The following is a 25,287-nucleotide window of genomic DNA, read 5'->3' as shown; positions in this document are numbered from 1 at the left end:
TTGTTGTTGTTGTATGCAGTTTCCAGCAAACTTTAATTAATTTTTTTCTATTTGTGAAAATTTCTACGTTATTTAAAGGTAATTTTTATTATAGGCCTATAGACCTTACACAGCATTATTAATATGATTTTGGAGGTTACAGAACTTTAAAATTACTTTAAAAAATGGAAAATAATTATATCATTTGATTTCAAGATATTTTGTATACCTTAAAAATAATTAATTCTATCCCGGGATCCCGGGAAACAGTTCACTTTTATCCCGGGATCCCGGGACAAGCAAAAGACCGGGAAATGAGAAAGCCTAGTTCCTGGAGTGTCAAAACATCGCAAAATGCAAACAACCGAAGGGGGTCAAAATGTAGTGCCTCCCGGGAGATCTTTTATAGGAAACTGGCCCATTTAGGTGTTACTAACGTGAAGAAAATCCGAAAACTCCACATGACCAGCGCATTGGCGACTACCATTTCAAATACCGGTGGTTTTAAATAAAAGTTACGTGTTTTCTTTTAATTAATTACTGTCCTAATACGGATAGCAAAGCAAACTTGCCAAGTTTCCAGAAACTATTTCCATGTTGGGTAGGAAAGTATCCCAGTAAATTAAGATTACATATATTAAAAATTCAAAATATTTTTATTGTTTTATAATACACTATTGTTCCTAATGCGATCTTCTTCCTTTCAGAAACACGATGGAATTTTAAAACGAAAACAACTCGTCGTAATGAGAATAGACCAAACTATTTTGTTGCGATTAAAATTAATAATTTTAAGGTAAGTTAAAGTGTACAGTACATATCATAATCTATAAATAACTATACGGTTATCTATAGATCGTGATACATATTTTATTATTTATGTGCGGAAGGCCCCTTTAAAGGGAGAACTGGGGATCAGAGAAAACTTAGCAGCCCGTAGTGTTCTCTATCCCCTATGAAGTTAATGTTAATTTACTTACAAATTAAAATTTTAAGACTGTTTTTTATTAATAAAGTAACATTCTACGTATTTCATTTCTTCAAAAATGGGTATGAAAACGACCCCCTCGACCTTTAAGGTGAAAAGGGTCCCGTGATAAAAATAAGTTGGAAACCTCTGATATAAATTTTAAATTATTATTTATTACTAATGAATGTTTTATATTTAATCAGATAACGGATTCTGTGAAGAACATTCAAAATCACTTAGTAAAAAAAGAAAAAATATTGCAATCTGCGTTAATCGACGTGAATACTCTTCATATTACCTTATTAGTGTGTCATATAGCAAATAATGAAGAACTTGAAAGGTACAGTACTTATGTTTATTATATTTATTTTTATAATTTATAAAATAATTCTTATCATAGTGATACACTTGGGCATGAAAATTGTATTCAGTGCCCGTAACTAGACACGTGCGACGAGTGCACGAGACAAAGGGCCTACAACTGACAAAAAAAAATTGTCAGACTTACCATGATAATATTTCCGTTTATAAACTTATGTAATAAAATGCTTTTTCGTATTGGTTTTATTATTATTATTTTTTCTACCAAAAAGCAGACAAAAAAACTAAGAGGCCCAAAAAACTTTCAAGGGGCAAATAAAAAGCTAGTTACAACACTTGTCAGAATCAAAATGAAGATAATTGCTTTTTTCTTTGGTGGTTTAAATTAAAGTTCTGTTTAAATTTTTGCGAGAGATCCAAATAAAACAAATTTACTACAGACTAAATACTTAATTAGGTTTGTTCGTTTTGTTAAGTTATGGCAACGCAACACTTGAGCGATCTGCCTAGGGAGATCTTTTTAATTAAGGGAAACTGGCCCCTATTTAGGGTAAGTTAAAGTGTACAGTATATATCATAATCTATAAATAACGTGAAGAAAACCCGGAAAACTCCACGTGGCCAGCCCGTCCGAGAGAGGAGCGAACCCACGACCGAAGTACCCAGTGGTCAGGGTACAGTACGAGGACCACCTGGCCACAGGTGGGCGCTTAATTAGGTATAATGCGATAATAAAATATATACTTTTCAAAGTTAAATTTTGTTAAATTATAATGTATATCTGTATCTATTATACATTAAAAGCAAAATGTTCCTTCCTCACCAAAACTGAAACCAACACTTTACAAAGAAGCAGTGTGTGAGTAGGTTACACCCAGGGGTGCATATACTTTTCGTTTCATGGATTGATTTGTACGATCAAATTAGATTTTGTCACGTGATACAGATCGTTTCTGTCATGTGTTTTAGCTGACGGAGAGTATACAAGTAGGATCGAATCGTATTTACTTTGTGAACGAAATTGCTCACTAAACTGGTAGAATGGGAGTGCACACACCACGTAATATCTCGCAAAATAGTTTTTTTAATATTTATTTTTTTCATCTCAGTTTATCGGATATTTTAATTATCATGTTTTTACTACCTTTTATAAGTTTTAAATACTTTTTTTTACAATTAAACATATTTCTTTGCTCTCAACTATAAGCTTGACATTAACCATGGAGGCCGCCATCTTTAATCCTTTTTATCCGATCCAAATGATCCTACCTTTCATTCAGATTAGTTTAAATAATCAGAGTAATCTTGGATCAGTTTGATTACAAAAGTATATGCATCCCGGGTGGGGTCTACAGTTCGTACCTCGAAAGGACAAGCACCCGTTAAATTTTTATGTAAACTCGGCATGAATAGTAACCTTTGGTTATATACAGAATACAGATTTAGTTTATATATATAAACTTTTTACTTATAATAAAATGGCGTGCCGTGACATTTGATGATAGGAAAGCTGTGTTTCCATAAAAATTTTAATCAAATACTGGAATTTACAAAAATAAATACTTTATTCGCTTGTAGGCGATTCCATCAAAGTATTTAAAAGCTCTTTTTCTATTGAAAGCAATGCAAGTAATGAAAATATTTCCTCCGACCGAGTGTTCCTTGCCAATGTATGAATTCGCTTCATAATTGAAAAACTGCGCTCAACAGATGCACTAGTAGATGGTACCGTAAACATTAATGACATTAAATCATATAATTCTTTTAGTACGTCTTTGTTCACACTGTCATTAATTATAATATATTTTATGTCTAAGAGTGACTTGTGAATATAGTCCTAAATATTGCAATTCACTACGTAATTTAGATAAATCAAAAAATTCTCCATAAAATCTACTTAATTTAAAGAATTAAACTCGCTTCAGAAAATTATTAACATCTAAAAGTGATAAAAATTCTAAAGATTTTATGTCTGAAAANTTTTAATATTTTATTTATTTAATTTTGCATTAATTTTACCTGCATTTTTGAACCTTTAATTACATTTTTTTAATTAATTGCAAGTCTTTTTTTTATTTTGCACATAAGCATAGAAATTGTTTTAGCATTGTTTTGCGCAAAAGATAATCAAATTTAATTTAATTTAATTTTTTTAGTAATTTTTGTTTTATAAATTTGCCTGTTTTTTAAATCTTTTTAAAATTTTAATTTTAAGCGAGTTAACATTAATTGAACTACCGGGCTACTTAGTTGTAATTAATAACAATAATTTTCATAATGGACATATCATACATTAATAGCTTAAATAATAATATCAATTTATATTTGTTTAGATGTACAGTATAGTCTTACCTATGCCACATGCATTTCATACCAGCACAATTGGCCCTTCTTATAAATGTATATACAGTACATAAAATTAAACTTTTGACCAGGGCTGTGGAGTCGGAGTCGGAGAGTTTTGATATTTTAGCCGGAGTCGGAGTCGTCAAAAAATCCGCCTACTCCGACTCTTTTTACTTATCAACTTATTTATATAAAACGGAAAAGTATTGGAATCGTGTCAAATTTGACCCTCCAAGTTTTTCTTTTTTTCAAATCTACACGTTTGGAGACGTCCCGAACCCCTCAAGAAAGTCATTAAAGGGGAAAAATTCGTGCATGCGTGTGTGTTGGAGTCTAATTTGCTTAATTTCTTTATTTTCTGTTCTGAGATATTAAACAATATCTCAGAACGGGTAAAGTTTAAGAAACGAAATGTTGCACTGTAGATTGCGTATAAAGGGGCATTAATACTATTAAATTTTGGTTCTTAATTAAAGGTCGACAGAAGACCTAAAAGTGGTCATGTGTCATATCTCTTAATGAATATTTTACTCGTTATTAGCGTTCAAAATTTAAAAAAAATAAATAAAACTCGTCTCTACCCTCAAAGTAAGCTTTATAGCCATTTTATAATAGTACAGTAAAACCCATTAAGATGTTCTCGCCTAAGATGTTAGATTGTATATGGGGACACGATTTAGTTCAACCACTTTAACGCTTAATAACTAACTCCTGTGTTAAACCATCCGACTCCGATTCTGACCACACAAATTATTAGGCTTCAAACAGGGTGAACAAAATCATGCCCCCCACACAGTAACATCCACACATATAGAAAAAAAAACCTCGAATATTTTGAATATCTCGAAATTTCAAGGTGTCCCGAGTCCAAAAATGTAAAAATTTGGGAGGGGTCAATTTTTGAGCGAGCACTACACTTTTCCTCTGTAATATATAACAGCCGGAAAAGTAAAAATGATCGAATACATATTTAGCCTATATATTACTTAAAGAAGTCTTTTAGCTTTGGAATAAAAAGTTTCTACGCTCTATCTTTATTAGAACTCTATTTATTGAATCTTTTATTCTGAGGTCACGTGATGACATCAGAATTTCCGGGTTTCTTTCGATAACAAGTCCGCCCCTGGTCGGAGTCGGATGGTAAGGAAAAGTTGGAGTCGGTAGATTTTTACGCAACTCCACAGCCCTGCTTTTGACCGACATTTATAGTATACTCTATACAAAATTTTTCATATTCATCGTTTCTTCAAAATTTTCACTATCTAGTAGTGTTTTCCAACCTTTTTTTTTTTTCACAGCACACTTGAACCAGTAATTGAATTTTTGTGGTTAAAATCATGTGATTGTTTATAAATAATCTTTTCCATATTACTTGCCACTTAACCTAATTATTTTTATTTATTTTTAATTTTTTTTGTGAATTAAATAAAATAGTATTCTTGTTCCTTAAAATAGCAGCAGGTTACAACAATAGTTATTTAAATTAATAAATTTTATTTACATAAGAAAATCAATTAACAATAAGTCTTAATTTGCATTTAAAAGTGTCATGCTAATTACTTTTAGAAACCTATCCAATGTCCTGCTATTTCTAAGTTAAAATAATTTGAAGCAAATATGGACAATCATAGAGACATTTTTGATTTAAAGAAAATTTTATTTTAAATGAAATAACCTGGTATTATGCACACATAATTTTGCTCATGAATATATATTTTTAACTACATTATATATGCATTTATTTATTATAACATGAAAAACTCATAATCAATTTAACAAGGTTTTAATTTTGACATGCACATTTATTGTTCTTCGGACTTCTTTTGAAAATAATTTAAAATTTTTTGCGGCACACTGGTTGAAAATCATTGATCTAGTATAATTCAAAATACAAATTAAAATTCTACTGTTACAGTTTTTAACTCTGTTTTTTTCGTTCTTATACTTCTTTTTCTTCCTCATTAAAAATTTGTATAATTTCTTCATTTATAAATATTAATAAACCATGTATAATTACATCCTATAACAGAACTGTTAACTATTTTTTGCCACACACATTGTTAAGTATTTTTCAGATAACAGCTCAGATTTTTTCCTCGCCTTTATCTTAAAAACACTGAGGTTTATCAGTATTTTGAACATTATTAAAAGCTCTCTCATTCAGTGTTATGATTTCTTTTTAAATGTGCAAATTCTACAATTTTAAATAAAATTTGAGAATGAAGATTCTGAAATTTTATTTTTTACTGTCAATTAATATTTTGATATTGTAAGGCATTCTGCTGTATTGAAATAATTTCAACAATATTTGTTAATTATTAATGTCTAATACTTTATCATTTAAACTGAATTTAATGTTTATTCTAAAGATTATTTTAAAATATTTGATTAAACACAATTTAACAAAAACAAAGATTTTTTATATGTATAAATCTTTAAATTGTAAATGTATATGTTTTAAAATATAAATATGTAAGATACATAAAAATGTTATTTTATATTTTTAGAGCATGCTCTGCTCTCTCCAAAGTATTTCGAGTATTGAAAGAGGATCTATCCATAAACCCTCTTGAATTAACTTTTGAAGGAATTGATAACTTTAACAATAAGGTGAGATTATTAATTTAAAATATTAACTTTTATTAATTACTTTATTATTGTAAATATTTAAAAGGGATAAAAAAATTTGAAACTTTTTTACCTAGTCAATTAAAATTTTAATTAATAAATTTTTCAAATTAACTTTCAAAAATTTTAACTTTAAATTTCTGAATTGCATTATATACCAAGATTAAAAAGATCAATATTATAGTATTTGACTAATTTTTAAAAAATTAAAATTACCTATAACAATATTCTTTACTAATACTCCCTAAATAGTGCTAACTGTATCCACTTTACTTTAAATTTAGTCATTTTTAATGGTTTATCTCAGGGCTTCTTAAACTATGGGTCGTGACCCCATTTGGGGTCGCTTAGCGAAATCTTGGGGTCGCGAGATTTTAATGCAAAATATTGAATAGTGAAAATAACCCTCGTAAAAAAGGTTGTTTCGTGGATCGTTATATTGAAAATAATTTGCGAGAGTTTGAAAATGGTACAGTTTGTGTCATAGGTTTCGTGAGTTGCGCTTTGTGTCACTTCTGGTGCAGTGAGACAATGATTCAGCAACACTGTAGTGTGAACTAGTGTAGTGTTGTTGCTTTTCAGTGTATTCAGTTATCTCTGTTCCATTGTAACACAAGAGTGAACTGTAGTAATACACCATTATTGTTTTTGCAAATTTGTATATATCTTTATTTTATATTTTTTGGGTTGTGAAAAAAATCACAATCATAAATGGGGTCGTGAATAAAAAAAGTTTAAGAAGCCCTGGTTTATCTCTATATGATATTAGAAAAAAGTTACTTAATGTAATAGTTTGAATCTTGAAAATATCAATTTGTTAGTCTTACCATGATATATTATTGTTTTTAATTGCCTTGTCATTGCATTAAATAGAAATAGTAAAATATTATTCAAGTTTGTAGCATTGAATAAATCTGAATCCAAATATACATAAGCTAAACTATTACACATAAAACCTTTTAAACCAGTAATTGAACTTTAACGTAATTTCCTAAGTTGAGAAGAAGACTGTTATAATATACATAAGCTGTTATTATCTTTGCTAGAGTTTATATTTGTAATGTTGTAAAGCTTGTGGTTTCCAGACTTAATCAGTTCACAGTAACCTTACTATGTTAACAATTTTTAATGGCATCTTAAGCCAAAATCCCTAACAGTTTAATTTATTAAGTTATTTGAACTTAACTGATTATTGAAATAAAAAAACAATATACACTATTTCATTTTTTAATTGTGGTTACAATTAATTATGGAATGTGTGTGCATATTGGGAACTGTACAACCTCTCAAACTTTAGAATCATACTGGACTTTGCAACCTTCATTTTCTGTTAGTTACTGATTTATATTTTTTGACAAGAAACAATTCCTTGTTCACAAATTTGTTGTAAAGTCTTATCAAAAGACAGCCAACAAAAGTTTCTTCTGTAAAATTAAATTCAAATGAACCCTTTGCATTAAATGAATTTTGGATCCATGCAAACTTCTCTGTCTTTTGGAAAGTATTTTTCAAACATTCAGTTATATTAGTACTTTAAAAAAAAGCATTTAAGTTCTGGATTAAATCAACTTAATTGGATGTAAAAAACTGCAACAACAGGGAAAAGTCTCCTGCCACCATCTTCATTTGCTTTCCTTCTCTGTAGTAATAATGTTTCTCTGAAGTTTGAAACCTACTCTGAGAGTTTCAGAATCTGCATGTTGCTTCCATTCAGAGATTAAATACATTCAGTACTTTAAAGGGATTATAGTGTTGCAGTCTTTTGCATGCTGGAATTCCATGTTGTCATAAAAAATTTCAAATACAGTCGACCCCCCTATAACACGGTAGATACGTTCCGTTCTTTATGAATCTATTTTGTACGAGTCCTTGCCAATCACAGCCCAGCACATATGCACTTTACGGACTACGGCTGTTTGAAAGATTTTCTTCCATAAAATTAATCGATTCTAGACTAATTTGACTCAACATTTCCAAAACACACATAATTTTTTGGGAATAATCCATATAAACTATAGTATAAACAAAAAATTGTAGGATTACTTACCGAGTGTGCACTGTTCGACGTCACCATTGTTTAAGCTTGTTTTCATCATGGAGCAGCACACCAAATGGCGGCTGCGATTTCTGATAAGTTATTTTTCTGCGAAAACTTTGTTGAACTTTCGAGACATCATTAATATAAATAATTTTTATGGCTGTTGAATAAGAAATGTTTCTTTCACAAGAAATGTATAAAATTAGTACTGTATTAGACTTACGGTACCTAATTTACATACTGTACAGACAATAGTAAATTCAACTTACTCGCCTAAACTCTCCGTAGTGTGGTGCTGGACGGCGGAAAGTATATATATAATTATAATAAAGTTACAATAAATTAAGTTAATATATAATTATATATACAATACCTAATTTATATATAATTAATATATAATTATATGTACAGTACCTAATTTATATATAATATATATATAATACTGTACAGACGATAGTAAACTCAATTTACCCGCCTAAACTCTCCGTAGCGTGGCGCTGGACGGCGGAAAGTAGTTCAGCTGCCTGATGACGTTTTACCGAATTATAGGAGTTTTTTTATCATGTTTGTATGGATACTGTCGCAATTTTTTCACCGTCATATAGGAATCCGAACTATAGGATCCCGTGTTATAGGGGGGTCGACTGTAACTGCAATGCTTGTCAGTTTGCTGTGGTAATCCAGATCATAAATGACACAGTTTGGAAAACACTATCATAAGCAAATCTTGCTTTGGTCATATACTACTAAACCCATTTTAACAAGATTTCCAATCAATTATATCTTTTCCATATTTAATATAATATAACTTAAATTAAATTAATTACAGCAAGTACTAAGAATTAATTAAAATTACTGCTATAATGGAATATTTTATTCAGGCTACCTTATTATTTAATGAGTTTAATAAAATAATTAACAACATTATTATTATTAATACATAGCTTGATTTATAGTTCTGTATATCAATCATTTACTTTACTTTATTTTAAATGATTTAAAATAATATATAATAAATATAATTGTTTTTTAAAAATATTTTAGGTAATTTACATGAAAGTTTCTCAATATCAATTAGAAAGATTGAGGCATATTCAGGAAAAAGTACTAAAGACATTTGAATCCAGTGATATTGATATTACTGATAAGGAAAAATTTACTCCACATCTAACAATTTTGAAATTATCCAAAGATCCAAAATTATGGGATAAGGTAATTTATTATTATTATTATTATTATTAATTACACAAACAATTAATTTTATCTTCTTTCATTTAAATTTTTAATTTGGTTATAAAATATGAAAATCATTAAAACTTATTATTTACATAATTATTAGTTTTTAATTGTTTTATTCAAATTTTATATTAGTGTTTCTTGATTTTTTTATGAATTGTGATCCTCTTTTACAATAAGCAAATGACAGTCAATTTCATGTCATCTTCAGAATTCAGTCTGTTTCTTTGTTTTGAATAAAAACGTGTTGAAAGTCCACCCTTACACACACACACACATATATATATATATATATTAGCTGCATGTGTCTGCAATGCTTGGGCTTTTGAAGGGGTGGGAAATTGGTGAGGTTGAATTGGAAGAGGGTGATAAAAACAATAGCCTTAGTGACTAAAATGTAGATTTATTAAGCTCAGTATTTACAATAATGAAATTGCAAAATGCAAAAAATTGCTCAGATTAAAATATATAGACAGGTGGACCCAATACATTTGTCCCATACACTTAAATCATACCTTTGCCACTTTACCATGTCCAAATAATTGAACCTTTCTCAAATCTCTCTTCAGCTTCTTCCATAGGGTAAAAGCTTTAATTTGATACCAGAACTATATTTTTAGCTCCATCCATTTACTCAAAATAAGTCAAACAAACTGAAACTCTTTCAGTTAATATATACTGCAGATAAACAATTATAATCTTTGTGATGCTAGCCAGACAACTGAAGTGGTTAAGGCATCAGCCAACCTATCCACAGATCCAAGATCAAATTATATGTTGGGTCCCTTCTTTCACTTGACTGTCCCATTGTGGGCCTGACCAAGCTCCTGAAAGGTTAAGGAAAAAAAGCAAGAATGGAAAAACCTTGGCAAATTTTTCTTAATTTCAACTAAAAACATTTGCAGGGTCTCCAGAACTCTCCTTTTGAATAACAATTTTGTTAGAGAAGCCTAAAAATTAATATTTCAAAATGTTTTAATTTTTATTTATAAATTATAGTTTTTCCTTTTTCATATTGTTTTTTTTTTTTTTGTAAAAGTATGAATTGTTATGCTAAGAAAGATATATTTATGATGATGATAATATATTTATATTTTATTTTTAATATTTATTTATGTCCCATTATTATTATATATTTATTTGTTTTATTAAAAACTAAATAAATTTAGGTTTAGATAGAGTTAGATAGCCATGGATAAATAGGATTTAACAATTTGGAGGGCTTATCAGGTAATGGTATATACAGTGTAATGGTATATATACAGTGCACTGTATTAAAAATTGTAAATACAATGCACTGTGTACAAAAATTCCTTTTTTTATATATTGGTTAACTATTAGTGTTATAATTATATGTTGAAGCTATGTGTTTGTAAGCTGATGAGGTGTCCTTGTACCCAAAATGCATCCTTACCTAAATTTGAAGGTGATTATTAAAGACTAACTTTTTGTAAAAGATCTGGTCTTTTTTTCTGTCAACCTTGGTGTGATAAGCCCTCCAAATTGTTAAATCCTATTTATTAGGCTGTCTAACTCTATCTAAATTAAAGTCGTGGGCTAAAAGCGTCATTTATTAATAAATTTAGGTTTGTTGGAATGAATTTAACTGAATTTGAACTATTCGTTCTTCAGGGTATCAGAAAAGTTGAATGTTGTTTATATGAAGAATTCAAGGATGAACAATTTGGAACAGAAATAGTTAAAGGCTTACAGTTATTAGATATGAAGCGCAAAGATAATAATGGTTATTATTATTGCTGCAAAGAAGTTTTATTTGGTAAGAAAAATGATTTTCTAGTTTTAATATTACAAAATATAATGAAATACTCTGAAAAAATGACACAGGAAAGCACTGAAGAATTAATGTGAAGAGGTTTGGTCACTTGAAAAAAAATATTAGAAAAACTACTGAAAAGATTTATCAATTACCATTACCTGATAAAAGACTCCAAGTTAGACCAAGCTAGATGAGGATTATACCAATAAATGAAATTAAAATTAAAGGAGTGGTTTGGTTGAAAGAAGAAAGGAGAAATACAAAGAAACTTAGTTCTTTCAATGAACAGTAGTTGAATAGTTGAAATAGTTGCAGTGGCTTTGTGAGTTTTTCATGGTGCTCCAGGACACCATAACACACAGTTTGGCCATATAATGCTAAATACAGAGTATTTCTTCCAAATATAATATATAATTTAAAGTAAATCAAATTAGTACTAAACTAAAATTAGCAATATTTGCTGAATATAATCATTCACTTATATATACACATAAAAAAAGGGTTTTTGATGAATAAAACAAAATTGATGATTGTTACCATGATTGATTCAGAGAGGCCCAAAAAAGTAGTGTAAACTCTGTTGCAGACTGTACCCTTACTGAAGAGGGATCAGTGAAAACTCCAATTGGAAATGCAAGTAAATAAAATATCTGTCTTTTGAGTAATTCTTGAACTTGGTGAATGTTGGATTTGAAGGATATAACATTTTGTTTTATTCATCCAAAAATTCCTCTTTTAAGTTGTTATAAAAGTAGATAAAATTAATTATAGAAAATACTAATAACTAATTACTGCTATAATTAAATAGCATACAATAGTCTGAATGTAAAATATTTAATGAGTTTAGTAAATTTGTTATATAAATTGCTAAATCTTGTTACTTAATATGTATTATTATTATTATTATAAATAAGTTATGAATTGATGATGACAGTTACATTGCTACATCACAATTATATATCATATTACTATATCAATATTGTTATTTAATATATTTCATGATTTATAGTTCTACAAGATGCAGTCTAAAAGTATGCATACATGTTCACTGTAAATAATCTCCTCTATACACACTGTAAAATATATGACTTACTTCTGCTCTAAACCAAAACAGTGCTTATTTCGTAATACTTTCACAAATGTTTTCGAACTTAGTTCTTCTTCAGGTGAATAAAGGAAAGAAAACGGGCAGAATCAATGTTATTCAAACTTATCTGTTTCAAACGAATTCTGAAACGCAATGTTCTAAGGAAACTCGTGCAATCATCGTCTATCTACAGAGTATGCGCAGGTTTAACACGATGATTGCACGAGTTTCCTTAGAACATTGCGTTTCAGAATTCGTTTGAAACAGATAAGTTTGAATAACATTGATTCTGCCCGTTTTCTTTCCTTTATTCACCTGAAGAAGAACTAAGTTCGAAAACATTCGTGAAAGTATTACGAAATAAGCACTGTTTTGGTTTAGAGCAGAAGTAAGTCGTGTTCACTGTAACTGTTGCTCTTCAAATTATATGAATTGAAATACACTTTATAGTGTATTAGAATCTCAAACACAATATCAAAAATGTTAATTTTAATAAATAGCAGACTCACACACCAAAACTAAATTAGATTTGTTTTATTGTATTATATGGAATTCAAATTAATTCTTGAAAATTTTAAGATTTTGAGCCTTAGAATTTTATTATTCAAATATTTTTAATCTGAAAAATTTGATTTATTAAAAAAATAATTTCTTGGAATAATGCTAAAAGAATAAAACTGATTCCCATTTTTATGATTTATTTGCAGAAAACTTAGAGGAGGAATGGATCAGAAGAAATTAAAGCAAAAATAGGAGAAAGCCCAAAATTTGTCAATAAGAAAATGCATGAAGTGTTTGTCTAATTGAAACACAACTAGAAAGGTTATGACAAACAATAATCAATGAAAATTGGTACTTTTATACACATGCACCTTGTATTTTTTTATGTATAAAATACTTGTATTATAGATTTGTATTATAGAATTTTATAGAATTTATAAAATTTGTATTATAGAATAGCCACATTTCACGAAAGCACAATTAGTAAAATTGGATTACAAAAACAGAAACTTCAACCTTTGTACATTAAATAAAGTTTATTTTCATTCTAATTCTCTCTCTGCATATACATCTCAGGTAGGGTTTATACAAAAATTGGTTTTCAAATTCCAATATATCCGAAAAACTAGTTAAACCAATTTTTGAATTTTTACAAATATATATATATATTTTTTTTTATTAAAACAGTAACAAAATATTTATGCTTATTTAAAAATTTTTCAGTTCATTTAATATCTACGAAATTTTTTTTTGAGGTTACATAAAGGATTAAGTGTTTGTTCCTCCACTACCGCACTACCAGCTAACATTGGTGAACTTCAAAATGAGAATAACTGCAGTCATTCAAATTGGACATACTGCAAACAGTGTGGAATGAATTTGACTACTGATTATATATCATTTGTGTTTCTAATTGTAGTCACATTGAATATTTATAAAGTTATGGTAACTGAATGAAACCTTACAATGTGATGTTTGAAGTGATTGGTCAACCAAATGCATAAGTTTTGTTGTTTTGTAAATATAGCATTTCAAAGTTGGGGTATTCTTTTTTAATCATCATGTATATATATATAAAATTGAAGTTATCAGATGGAAGGCAAATTAACAATCGATGCTAAACCTGTTTTTGAAATCACATAACAGACCTAATTTTGCATCTAATGAGAAATAGAAAAACTGTATTGACTCCAGTTGGCTTTAATGAATTTTGCAAAGGTTTAAAGAAAATAAACATTGTTAAAATGTGGATCAGAAACAAAAGTATATCAACTTTACCTGAAATTGCAGATAAATCACAGTATCAACGTACAGTTTAGAGTCCTGAAGAAATTTTCTCTTTGATTTTTCTGAGAATATTTACCAGTGGAAGAAATCTACAAGAAACGAAAAAGTCCCGGACGGAAAAACTTTTGAAGTTGATATATTAGAGAGGCTGATAGTTGGGTTAGTTATTGGCATGACTTGAGAAAAGAACCTAAAAACTTTTTACAGTAGAGTAAGGTGGAAGTGTTATGGTTTGGGCAGCTTTTGTTATTGGTAAAACTACAATAATATCCATCATTGGAAAAAGAAGTCAAAGTCTTCAAGTCTAAATTCCAACAGGAACAAAAGTCTTCTGACTTCTGTTTCTTTTGGAAGTTAGACTTTAAGGAAAAAGTTGAGTGTTTCAACAAGATACAGGAAATCCTTGTTAGTTCAAAATTCAAGTGAAGAAATAATTGCAACTTTGAATTATCAAGTTTTGAATTATCCAAGATTTACATACTTTTGTACAATATAACTGCTATATACTCATAATTTATTAAGCAAATAGAATATGGCCATAACATTCCATAATTGCCAAATATATGCTGACAAAAAGGTCCCAGAACTCTACAAGATAGAATGATGATACATTTTTTTTTTTTGTAACTCAATTAGGAATAATACCACAAAAGGTACACGGTATATTAATATCTAAATTAATATATTTATGAAGAAATAATAAACGATATTTGTTATATTTTAGTTGTAAAATTAATGATTTTCACATGGTAATTTGTTTCATATAAAAGATATAATGATGGGGACCAGGGCAGAAACAAATCACAACTCAAAGAAATATCAAGTATTGACATTTCCTCTTGTAATTTTGTATCAATATAAGTCTGCACAAGATCTGCTGAACAACTCTCAATCAATTCAAGAGATTGAGCATCAAAAACATAAGAAAAACTCAAACTGTCCAGAAATTTTTTAAGAGAAGCAAGCTAAGTATAGTCTTTTCCTTTAGATATTTCAGAACTTGAAAATCATAAACTTTTCATTGTAAGTCATTCTTGGTTAATCGCAATAAAAAAACGCCAAAAATTTAATAATGATTTAACATATAGACAACCCAAAGGTGGCCTTCTAAATTCTTTGCAAAGTATAACTCCAGATATTCATCATTCTAATTTAAAAATACATTTAATAAAATAAACCTGAATTTTCTCAATTCTGTCCAAATAATTTATACCCCAGATAGGCAGAAGATAATCATAAATCTGGCCAACTAAACAATCAATTAAAGAAAAACATATATTAAAAAGCTTCTTGCCTGTATTATTTTTCAAATTTAGCATTTGAAGAATTTTAACTATAGGTAATAAAAGTTCCAAATTTCATTATCCTTTTATATAATTACAATAATAAAATAATTCAAAGTTAATACTTTTAATTGGTATTCTTACCTTATTGTTAAAATGAACAATGACTTCAAAAGTTAATTCATGAAGATTGTGAATAAATCTTTCAATACTTGAAGTAAATTGGAGAGAGCAGAGCACGGTCTAAAATATAAAGTAACACTTTTATATATCCTATATACTTATATTTTAAAACATAAAACATTTATAATTTTACAACATAAATTTTTATATTTTACAGATTACAAAAACTGTAAAATAATCTTTAGAATAAATATTAATTTCAATTTAAATGATAAAGTATTAAACATGAATAATTAAAAAATATTGTTTAAATTATTTCAATGCAGCAAAATACATTACAATATCAAAATATTAATTGATAGTAAAAAATAAAATTTGTAAATAAAGTTGTAGAATTTGCAAATTTAAAAGAAATCTTAAGACAGCTAAATTATAAATTGTAATATAGAGCTATTGATGTAGTAAGTTTAGGAAAGGCTAAAGCTTTTTCTAAATCAAAAGAAAATACAAAAATTTCTTCAGATGCTGCAATTTGATCTACAGCAGTGTTTCCCATAGTGGGGCCCACGCCCCACAGGGGGAAGGCAATTGGATTGTTAAGGAGGCAATTCGAAAATGGACTTGACCAGAGTTTAAGTTAACCGTATAGCCGCTGTATATGTTAGGGGACAAAAGAATTTTAGAAAGGCTTAGGTGGGGCATAGCAAAAAAAAGTTGGGAAACACTGATCTACAGACATATGACTATGAGCCTATTCATCCTCTTGTAAGTGAGCATTCTTTTCAAATTTTACCATCAGCATTTCCTCACTATCCGAAGACTGAATTTTTATTTGCAAAGAATCACAAATTTGGCATGTATCTTTAGATGGTTGCTTAAAATGTAAATTAAATTTAGTGGAGAATACCTTATAGTAATATTTTTCTTTTACCAGCACTATATTTTCATTTTCACACTGCAAGATGTACAGTACAATTCATACATTTTTTTAATATTTAGGTCTGGATTTAAATATTTTTGCCTGGAATTGTGAACTCTTGTATTGTGACTGGTGTAGGCGGGAAATGATTCTATATGTTTTATGACATGAGTGTCATCGATTTTATTGCCCGAAACATGGCAACTGTGACAATCAAAGAGAAAACTTGTCCTTTACAACAAGTTATATATTCATCCATCACTTATCTGATAAGCATCCTTAAAATATTTTTTACAAACAGAAATATCACGTTTTTGGCTTGTTCGGAAATAATATTTTAAAGAATGTGATCTTGGCATTTTATTGTTATTGTTCGGCTGCCTTCTTTTTATTTCATTAACCTTAATGCAACCCTCTTGAAAAAATATTTTGCTCAAGTTGACTGTCTAAATTATAAAATGCTTTCATGGCAGCTTCTCTTTCATTTGAAGTAATTTTTTCATTGCACTTATTAAGACATCAGCATACAACATCTGCAAATGTTTCTGCAAACATGAAATTTCCACTTCTTTTTCTGTATTCCAAACCTTTTATTCTTCTACGCTTTTGGACATTTCGGGCCCATTTATCAGGATTACAACTTCTTTTTCGCCCAATCAAATTATTTGCCGTAATATTGTCACTGCTACAATTCATCGTCAAATTATAGCAGTTCATTAATGAAGAAGTACATAAACGTTTTCTTGAGTCAATCTTTCTATTAATAAATCGTATTGAACCACCATCAGATTCACGACTTTCCACATTCAAACCATTATTATTAGATTCACCCATCTTGACATAATATTATAACTTTTCTCTGTTCTGAAAACAATTATACAACAATCCACAAGTACATACATACTTCTGCAGTAGTTGGACTGTAACTAATTTCTTTTACTTGCCTTTTGTGATAAGATAACATTAAATAATTACAAGGCATTGGTCAGTGCAGACTGCAATGCAATGCTAGTGTGCGCAGGCTAATTTATATGTCAGTTTGGAGCTAGACTGGCTTCTGAAATAAATAATACATTTTTCCAAGGCCAAAAAATTTTGTCATTAAGTGATATTAATCCTTATTATGAGTATAAAAAGTTAGGAGTATATAGAGTACTTTGACACTAAAATTTTAAAAAATTCAAAATGTGGAGTTAATGATTTGGCTTATGAATGGCTCATATAAGAGTGTGATTCTTATTTTTTTAAGGCCTTCAGCTTAATAACACTTATAATACTGTAAGCATTGGTTATATTGTAAAAAAAAGTAACAGATTTTGCTTTGCTCAAATTTTTATAATATGAAACTTAGAATAAACCAAGTAACACCCAAAATGTCCCGTTAGTTTAAATAGCCAAAGCAATCCACGTGTTACTTAAGGGCGTGAATTCGGTTCCACCCGGGACAAAAGTTTTTTCCTTCCACATCTAGGCTTTGGTTTCTGTGGGTGTATATGTAACTTACGCAGTAAAAGTTTACACTTTGGGTGTTATCCATTTATTAACATCTCAGCTTCTTGCAAATTTCCTGAAAACGAACCACTTAAAATCGTCCTATCTTTCCACCTAAACAACCCTTCTGCTTCCCACACTTTGTTTATTATCGAAGTTCGTATTATCACCGCAAGAGGCGCACTTACTAATAACTTATTATTCCTAAATATTAATATTTAAATTATTTGGTAAAAAATAAATAATATATTTATAATATAATAAACTAGATTAAGCTTTAATTTTAGAAATTCGATATTAATTTGTTCTAAGAAAGTAAATTTGTGTAAATATTTATGTATAGAATATGTAGGAATTCAGTCAGAATGTGCATTGTTTCTTCACGTTCGGTATGTTTTAATGACTTAAATAATTTTAAAAATTATTTTTGTTAAAGAATGTTGCATTAGAATCATCAATGCGCCATCGCTACTTTGAATATCAGTCTACATATTACTTTCAACTTTTGGAAACATTTTGGAAACAGTATGCCCGAAAACATAAAGGTACTGTACAGTTTGTCCTTTACCGCTTTTAGGAACTTTACGTCGCATGGATTCGATCTTCAGAAATTTTTACGAATAGTTTGACCCGGATAATGTCGGGCCTCATTTTTGCCATTCGGTTACTTTACTGTGGGCCCACTCTAACAAATAATGGGCGTGAAAAAAGCTCTCTTAGTGTCTGAAAGGCGGAGAATGTTTAAAAGTATATTTATCAGAATGAAAAAATTACTTATATATATTTTAGATTTATGTCCATTAATTTTTTTTCTTCATATTATTTATGATTACTCAACACAAAAAATAATTGTAAACTGAATATAAATATGAAAGTTATTCTTTTTTGCTTTGGTTTTTTAACTCTGTGTCACTAAGAGAGCTTTTTTTAAAAAGCCCATTATGGGGTTTGGCCAGAATAAAATGAGACGGCCGGGTGGTGAGAGACATACCCGGACGGACGACCACCAGAAAAATTCTTGAGATTTTTTCAACCCGTTCTGATTCGATTCCGGTTTCCCCCAGAGCAGTGAATCAACCACTCGGTCATCCGGCAATTCCTCTTTTGTTTTTATGATAAATTAAAATTATTTAAAACAATTAAATTAAAAATAAAATAAAATTTGATCGTATGTGGTGATATATTATCGCTCCTCATATAGAGGATTTCACATAAAGTATTATAAACATTGCTTTTGTTAGAGGTAATCTTCACTTACTTCGTTTTATTTTCATATTTATTCTGAAGTGTTAAAGTTTTGTTTTAATAATACAGAAATTTCTTGACTAGGGACCCTATATACAAGGTATTTTACCTCTACTGATTCATGCATCCAGGAGTAGATAGAGGATGCACGAATAGGGAGGGCTCGCTTATAGGACCGTTCCAAAATTAATCTTTTGTGTGAGAAACATGACACGAAAGCTACTCGTTTATATTTTAGATAAACAGTGAAGATTTTGTTTTATTTGAATTGCACCGCACATGGGCGATCTGCCAAGGGAAAGGTACTGTACCTCCTGGGAGGAGGACTTTCTATGGAAAATTGCTCTATTTAGGTGTTAGTCACGTAATAAAATCAGGAAAAATTTACGAGGCTAGTCCTCTGTTGAGGTTCGAACTCATGACCAGTGGTTGGTTTTATCCACTCAGCTACTGGTAGGCCGTGTTTACTTACGATTTTCTGAATGAAATAAGGGCTTACAGTTGTGACTAGCTCTGACCCCGTTTGACCTCGCTTATGCCATATAAATATTAACTCAAATTATGAGATAAAAACTTCATTTTAATTTATTATTCTTTTAAAAGTATAATCCTTATATAAAGTATATATTACTAACGGAAGTAATTTTCAAAGTACTTTAATATGCTCTAAATATTTACACTAAAATATATCTAACAAACTTGTTTTTGTATTTATTTTTTTGTAATTCACCTCTTCACAAGAAAATAAGTAATATCAAGTGATGTACTGATAAACGATGACAATGTGAATTATATTCTTTTCATACAGAGAGATAATATAATCTTCTTTTATAAGTCGTGGTTATAAACAAAAGGAAACATCACGCAATGGAAGTGGTTATAAATAATCTCTATAATCAGTCTTAAAAATGACTTTAGATTATTAAAATAGTAGAAAGACAAAAGGATGGTAAATATAATAAATAAATAAGTAAATAAACTTTTTAAAATTAGTTATAATGTAAGAATTTACATTTTACAAAATTAAAAAATTATCGCCTTCTTTAACAGATCCTAATACTGATCCTGCTACATACTTCAAAACAATTTAATATTGTTTTGAAGTATGCCAGGTACGTTTATTGTTAATTAGATTTTCAATTAAATGTAGTTTACAGTAGTTTGCCTGTAAAAATTAAGATCAATAACTGATTGCGCTTGTTTAATCTATTAAAAAAACGGGTATTTATCCTGATTTATTGATACTAAAATGAGTTTTTTTTTTATTTTAATTATACAGATGGACATTCCTAATTAGTAAACTATAAAAGATTTTTATACAAACATTTGAATTCCTCTTGATAAAAGTTTTTAAAGGAAGTCTTGTTTAACTAGTTTAACCAATTAGCTACTTCAAGCTTGAGTATTGTTTCTGTTTACTTTTTTTTTAAATTTGTTTTCATTATGTAATACATAACATTAATTCAGTTATGTTAACGTTATGATAAGCTAAATTTCTTTTACATGGTTAAAAATCCTTTCTGTCCCGTGGGCACTAAGAGGGTCCTTTATCCAAACCCATCGTGAGTTCGGCCAGGTCCACAATGGTGATGAGGGATGAAGACCAAAATTTCCAGGATGGACTAATCAGGAAGAAATGCCTGTGGTTGCTTCGCTCGTTTTCGATCCCGGTTCCTCAGAGCGATTAACATTTAACAGAGACCTCTGTTAAATGTAAACGTCCTTTTAAAACTTTCTATAATGCAAAGAAGTGTTAATAATTTATCTGGACAGACCACCACCAGAAAGATTCCTGGGATACCGTGCCGTCCGGATTCAATCTCGAGTGCCCCAGAATGATAGGCTACCACCTTAACGAATCGGCCATCCGGCCCATTGTAACTTCATCAAATGGTATATCAACACGAATATTCTTCTTAAGATATAAAATAATCCCAAAATTAGAAAAAAGATAGAATAAGCTTATTTATTTTCTTATACAAAAAAGTTCTGAATATTTTTATTATATACTCTAAAATAAATTTTTCTAATAAACAACATATATATTTAAATTAACATGATACACTTGTTAACAGAAATATTATACAGATTTATGTATATTTAATAAAACTATAATTTATAAAAAAAGAAAGAAAAATTAATCCAACTCTATTAATTTTCACCATTGTCGGCAGTAGTAAACGTGGTTATTAAAATAAAAAATGGGCAGTAATAATTTGCAAAAGCATTCGATGCATTTTTTACAGTTATATCCAGTTATTGAATAACTGTCAAAAAAATATGTATATATAATAGAAAAACCCCCACTAAATTCATGGGAAAATATTCTTATCCAAAATATCTGTCCAGCAGAAAGGGCAATGAAATAAATGGCAGTGTTAATTTACACAATGTTAAGCACATCACGTGATTATGTTACTTTCTTCGTTATCATTCATGTTTCTTTTTGCCCAAACACCAATGATGAACATTTCTATTTCACACTCGTCGTTTCCTCTCAAAATACGGAAGTATCCGTCTTCTCCCCATCGTCGTCCCCAAGAATTGGCACATAGCTATTTGGAATGTAAGTAAAAATTAATTTTTCGTCATTAACAATGTATAAAAAACAAAAAGAAATTGAACGTGTAAAAATTTACCCAATATTTGACTGGACTACCTCCGCTTCTGTCTACACCCCATCTGTTAAAATTAAAATATTAATCAAGTAGTAAAATTAATATTGATAATACAATACGTAGTATGGGCATCTTCAGAAAATTTTGCAGAGTGAGGCAAAGCTTGGAGACAAATAATAACATCAACCAATTTTTTTTTATTATTTAATCTTTAGAGTTTTTCTTCAGAGGTACACTATAGAATACAGTATTGCATCAGTACATCCCGTGGTTGAGGGTGTAAAGTTACATATCTCAATCAATTTTACGATTATAATTTGCGTGATTTTTTATTCGACTCCAGGGAGAAGTTCCCCGTTTGCCTCTCTGCAGGTCCCCATAGTACGTAGTTACCTGTAAATAGAAACCTACCCTATGATACGAATAGAATGCCATCCATGTTGTCGATAAGCTTCTGGCAAGTGTTCAGACAATTTGGTATGTCTGTATACCCCATTACTGTATAAAAAGAAGTCGTCTCGTACCTTAAAAGTAGCTGTAAAAATAATAATTATCATTTTATTAAATTTAAAATTAAAAAAAGAGTGTTTTATTTTAATTATTTTCTTTGATGCGTTTTGAAAATTTTAACGAAATCAGTTTTTGAAATATAGTTAAACCACTCTAAAACGGACACTCTACAAGGAACAATTTGCTATACAGAATGCCGGAAATCTATTAGTTAATAAAAATGAATGTGAAACGTGCCAAAACGGTAATTTCAGGCGCCCTTGCGTTCTGTTTTAAACAGGTTTTACTGCATACTTAATGTCTTCAGTTGGATAAGATTAGGTAACTAAAATAATTCCGAGGTCATTAAGTAACATCCTCCGAAAAATGACAGAGGGCACGTGCTTGGTCCCCGAATCTACCTTGAGCAGTACCCATATCAAAATACTTGAGAATTGATTAATGAAGTTTTTGAATTTGAAGGTAAAGACAAAATTTGTAGATCTGCATTTTAAAAATTAGTTCTATAATGTGAGAACAGGTACTACATTCAAAAATGAATTGGATTGGGTTGATGGTATAAAGCAACGCAACATATGCCAATGGAGAATGAGAATTTTTGCCAACGGGAGAATTTTTATGAGAAACGCATTTAAATACGTGAAGAAAACCCGAGAAACTACACGTGGTAAGTCTGTCAGCAAGAATCCAACCAACTAACAGTGTTCATCGGTTTTATCCACTCGACCACTAGTGTGCTCGTATTCAAAATGGAATTAACAGTAAGAAAAGAAACTGCAAGCGGAGCATCAAGCTTGAACATAATTTTTTAATATAAATTTCCAATAAATGTTAACCTTAAGCTAAAAATCTCACGAACTGCTAACAATTTTTACAGCAAACTTTAATAGTCTCAAGATTTAGACACACTGTAGTTTTCGATACATTATGAAAATATATTTTCTGAAAGCCTACTATAAACTTAGTGTTCTAAGTTAGAGTAGACTTTCAGGAAATATAGAACAAGAACATAATAAAATTATATTAAGAATTATTCTATGTTTCTTAAAGAAGTAAAGAAAGGTAAAGTATAATACATGTCCACTCTGCTATTATCAGTTTATCGTTAAATATTGAAACAAACATTGTTTTGCTGGAATAAACATGTTTATTCAACAGAAAGATTACATCTCACCCTAACAAGGTTTTATGAATTTAAGAAATTTCGAAATATGATTTACAATGTTAAAGTAGTAATATTTTTCAGGAGCACCAATGGTCGAATGGATAAAACCATCGAATACTTGGGGAGGCGCGAACTCACGACCAACTACAAAGTGGAGTTTTCCGGATTTCCTTCACGTTAGTAACATCTAAATGGGAGCCAGTTTCCCATAGAAAGTCTTCCCGGAAAGCACCCCCTCGGCATATCGCCCACGTGTGTGTTGTCGTATACGAACGAAACAAAGAATATCTTTTGACTACAGTCTACAATTGAAAATTACCAATTCTATGAAATTGCAACCAATTAAAACGAGCATATTTATAATGTTGTTGGATTATCATTAAAATAAGCAAATATATTATAATGTATCTGTGTACATTAAGAAAATCGCAGAGAATACAACAGTTAAATATTTATTTTAAGTACAGTGATGCTTCGAATTTCTAATTTAATTAGTTCCAGGTCTTTCAAAGTACAAGGAACTGTATTTCTGATATATAACATGGAACAAAGAAAGAGAACAAATATATTAATAATTAGTAACATTTAATTTCCTGTTACGAACATTAATTTTTCTTTTACTTCTTTGTGTGTAGGGATTTCATTGTTTGAAACAAATATTTGTAATAGTTTGTATTTAATGATTCAGAAAATCCAAAAGGTTATTGAGGATAAGGATTTGTTTGTTTCCTTTCTTATACAATTATTTTGGTTTCATATAAAAAACCGGTTGTAAAATATGTTATTATCCAATTGTACGTTCAGCATGACCAGGATAATGACAAATCTCTATACTACAAGGAAAAATTCCTTACTTTTCACTCGCAAGTTGACACGTAAACAAACATTTTCATTAAAGTAAAAAAATGAACTATAAAAAATGGTTGTTTCGTATTAATTCAATACTTTTTCAAATCCATTTTGCAGAAATATAGGCACAACAATTCAAAAATAATATGAGAAATTAATATATGTTCCATTGAGTATCGTTATTATTATCAAAAATAATAATATACATCAAATTATACTAGTTATTATCGTTATAGACCTCAAAAGCATTCGAATATAATCAGAAGGAAAATGAGTACTTCGATTAAAATGGAAATTTTATAAATAATACAAAGCAAAATTGAAAGAAATATTATAAAGTATTGTACATATAATAAAAGTCAGTGTTCGCTATTATCGTTGTCATTAAGGGTCATCGCCACAAAAGTTATCTGATCAAACTCTGTGCACTCCAGTCTCTTATTTCACTCCACTCAACTTATCATTTTCTCTTTCCATGGTTCATAAATTACTACTTCATCTGTCGGACGTTAACTTAAGAAATCTTAAGTTTGAAAAATTTTAAACGAATTCTTAAAACTCTTCTGAAATAAACAAATAATCAATAAACTAACCGAGGTTAAATGATGATTTAAGAGTTTAAACAGCGTAACCTATTGTTACTCTTACATTGTCTATTAAAAAAAAAAGACAAGTAAACTCTGTTATACTTTAGTATAGCCTCAACGTGCTGGTGCCTCACGTTAGCAAATCAATTAATTAATCCATCATTCTGCTTATCAGAAATACAGATCCATACTTAATAAAGTTTTATGTGTTTAGTAAGCATGCTTATTTATTATATTTAACACAGAAGAAGTGTCGTTAAGGTACTTTAAATGAAAAAAGTGAGACTTCTTTATAAAATTAAGAATTGATTCAAATTACGTAAATTT

The 25,287-nt window shown here is 29.3% G+C and overlaps 2 protein-coding genes and 1 long non-coding RNA gene across 3 annotated transcripts in view; 1 reads left to right on the top strand and 2 right to left on the bottom strand.

Moving 5' to 3' along the window:
* The window catches only part of LOC111636416 (A-kinase anchor protein 7 isoforms delta and gamma-like), a 26,319-nt gene extending 12,510 nt beyond the window's left edge, over nucleotides 1-13,809 (top strand). The window contains exons 2-7 of the mRNA XM_023381666.1: nucleotides 687-775; nucleotides 1,153-1,289; nucleotides 6,124-6,226; nucleotides 9,327-9,494; nucleotides 11,151-11,295; nucleotides 13,090-13,809. Of these exons, the coding sequence (XP_023237434.1) occupies nucleotides 687-775; nucleotides 1,153-1,289; nucleotides 6,124-6,226; nucleotides 9,327-9,494; nucleotides 11,151-11,295; nucleotides 13,090-13,124 (677 nt within the window). The 3' untranslated portion in view covers nucleotides 13,125-13,809. The remainder of the gene's footprint in view (nucleotides 1-686; nucleotides 776-1,152; nucleotides 1,290-6,123; nucleotides 6,227-9,326; nucleotides 9,495-11,150; nucleotides 11,296-13,089) is intronic.
* LOC111636419 lies at nucleotides 9,667-18,131 on the bottom strand. Its single transcript, XR_002758532.1, has 3 exons — nucleotides 18,000-18,131; nucleotides 15,598-15,696; nucleotides 9,667-10,345 (listed from the first exon to the last, which is right to left on the bottom strand). It is a non-coding gene; the product is annotated as an uncharacterized LOC111636419 (long non-coding RNA).
* A 3,168-nt stretch (nucleotides 18,132-21,299) lies between these two features.
* LOC111636413 (uncharacterized peptidase C1-like protein F26E4.3) overlaps nucleotides 21,300-25,287 on the bottom strand; it is a 51,570-nt gene continuing 47,582 nt past the window's right edge. The window contains exons 9-11 of the mRNA XM_023381661.1: nucleotides 22,261-22,384; nucleotides 21,871-21,913; nucleotides 21,300-21,786 (exon numbers count right to left, since the gene is read on the bottom strand). Coding sequence (XP_023237429.1) covers nucleotides 21,634-21,786; nucleotides 21,871-21,913; nucleotides 22,261-22,384 — 320 coding nt within the window. The 3' untranslated portion in view covers nucleotides 21,300-21,633. The remainder of the gene's footprint in view (nucleotides 21,787-21,870; nucleotides 21,914-22,260; nucleotides 22,385-25,287) is intronic.

Source organism: Centruroides sculpturatus, unplaced genomic scaffold (genome assembly GCF_000671375.1).
Source record: "Centruroides sculpturatus isolate CEXI.00-Female unplaced genomic scaffold, Cexi_2.0 scaffold761, whole genome shotgun sequence".
Lineage (NCBI taxonomy): Eukaryota > Metazoa > Arthropoda > Arachnida > Scorpiones > Buthidae > Centruroides > Centruroides sculpturatus.
This window is presented reverse-complemented; position numbering and strand designations above follow the sequence as displayed.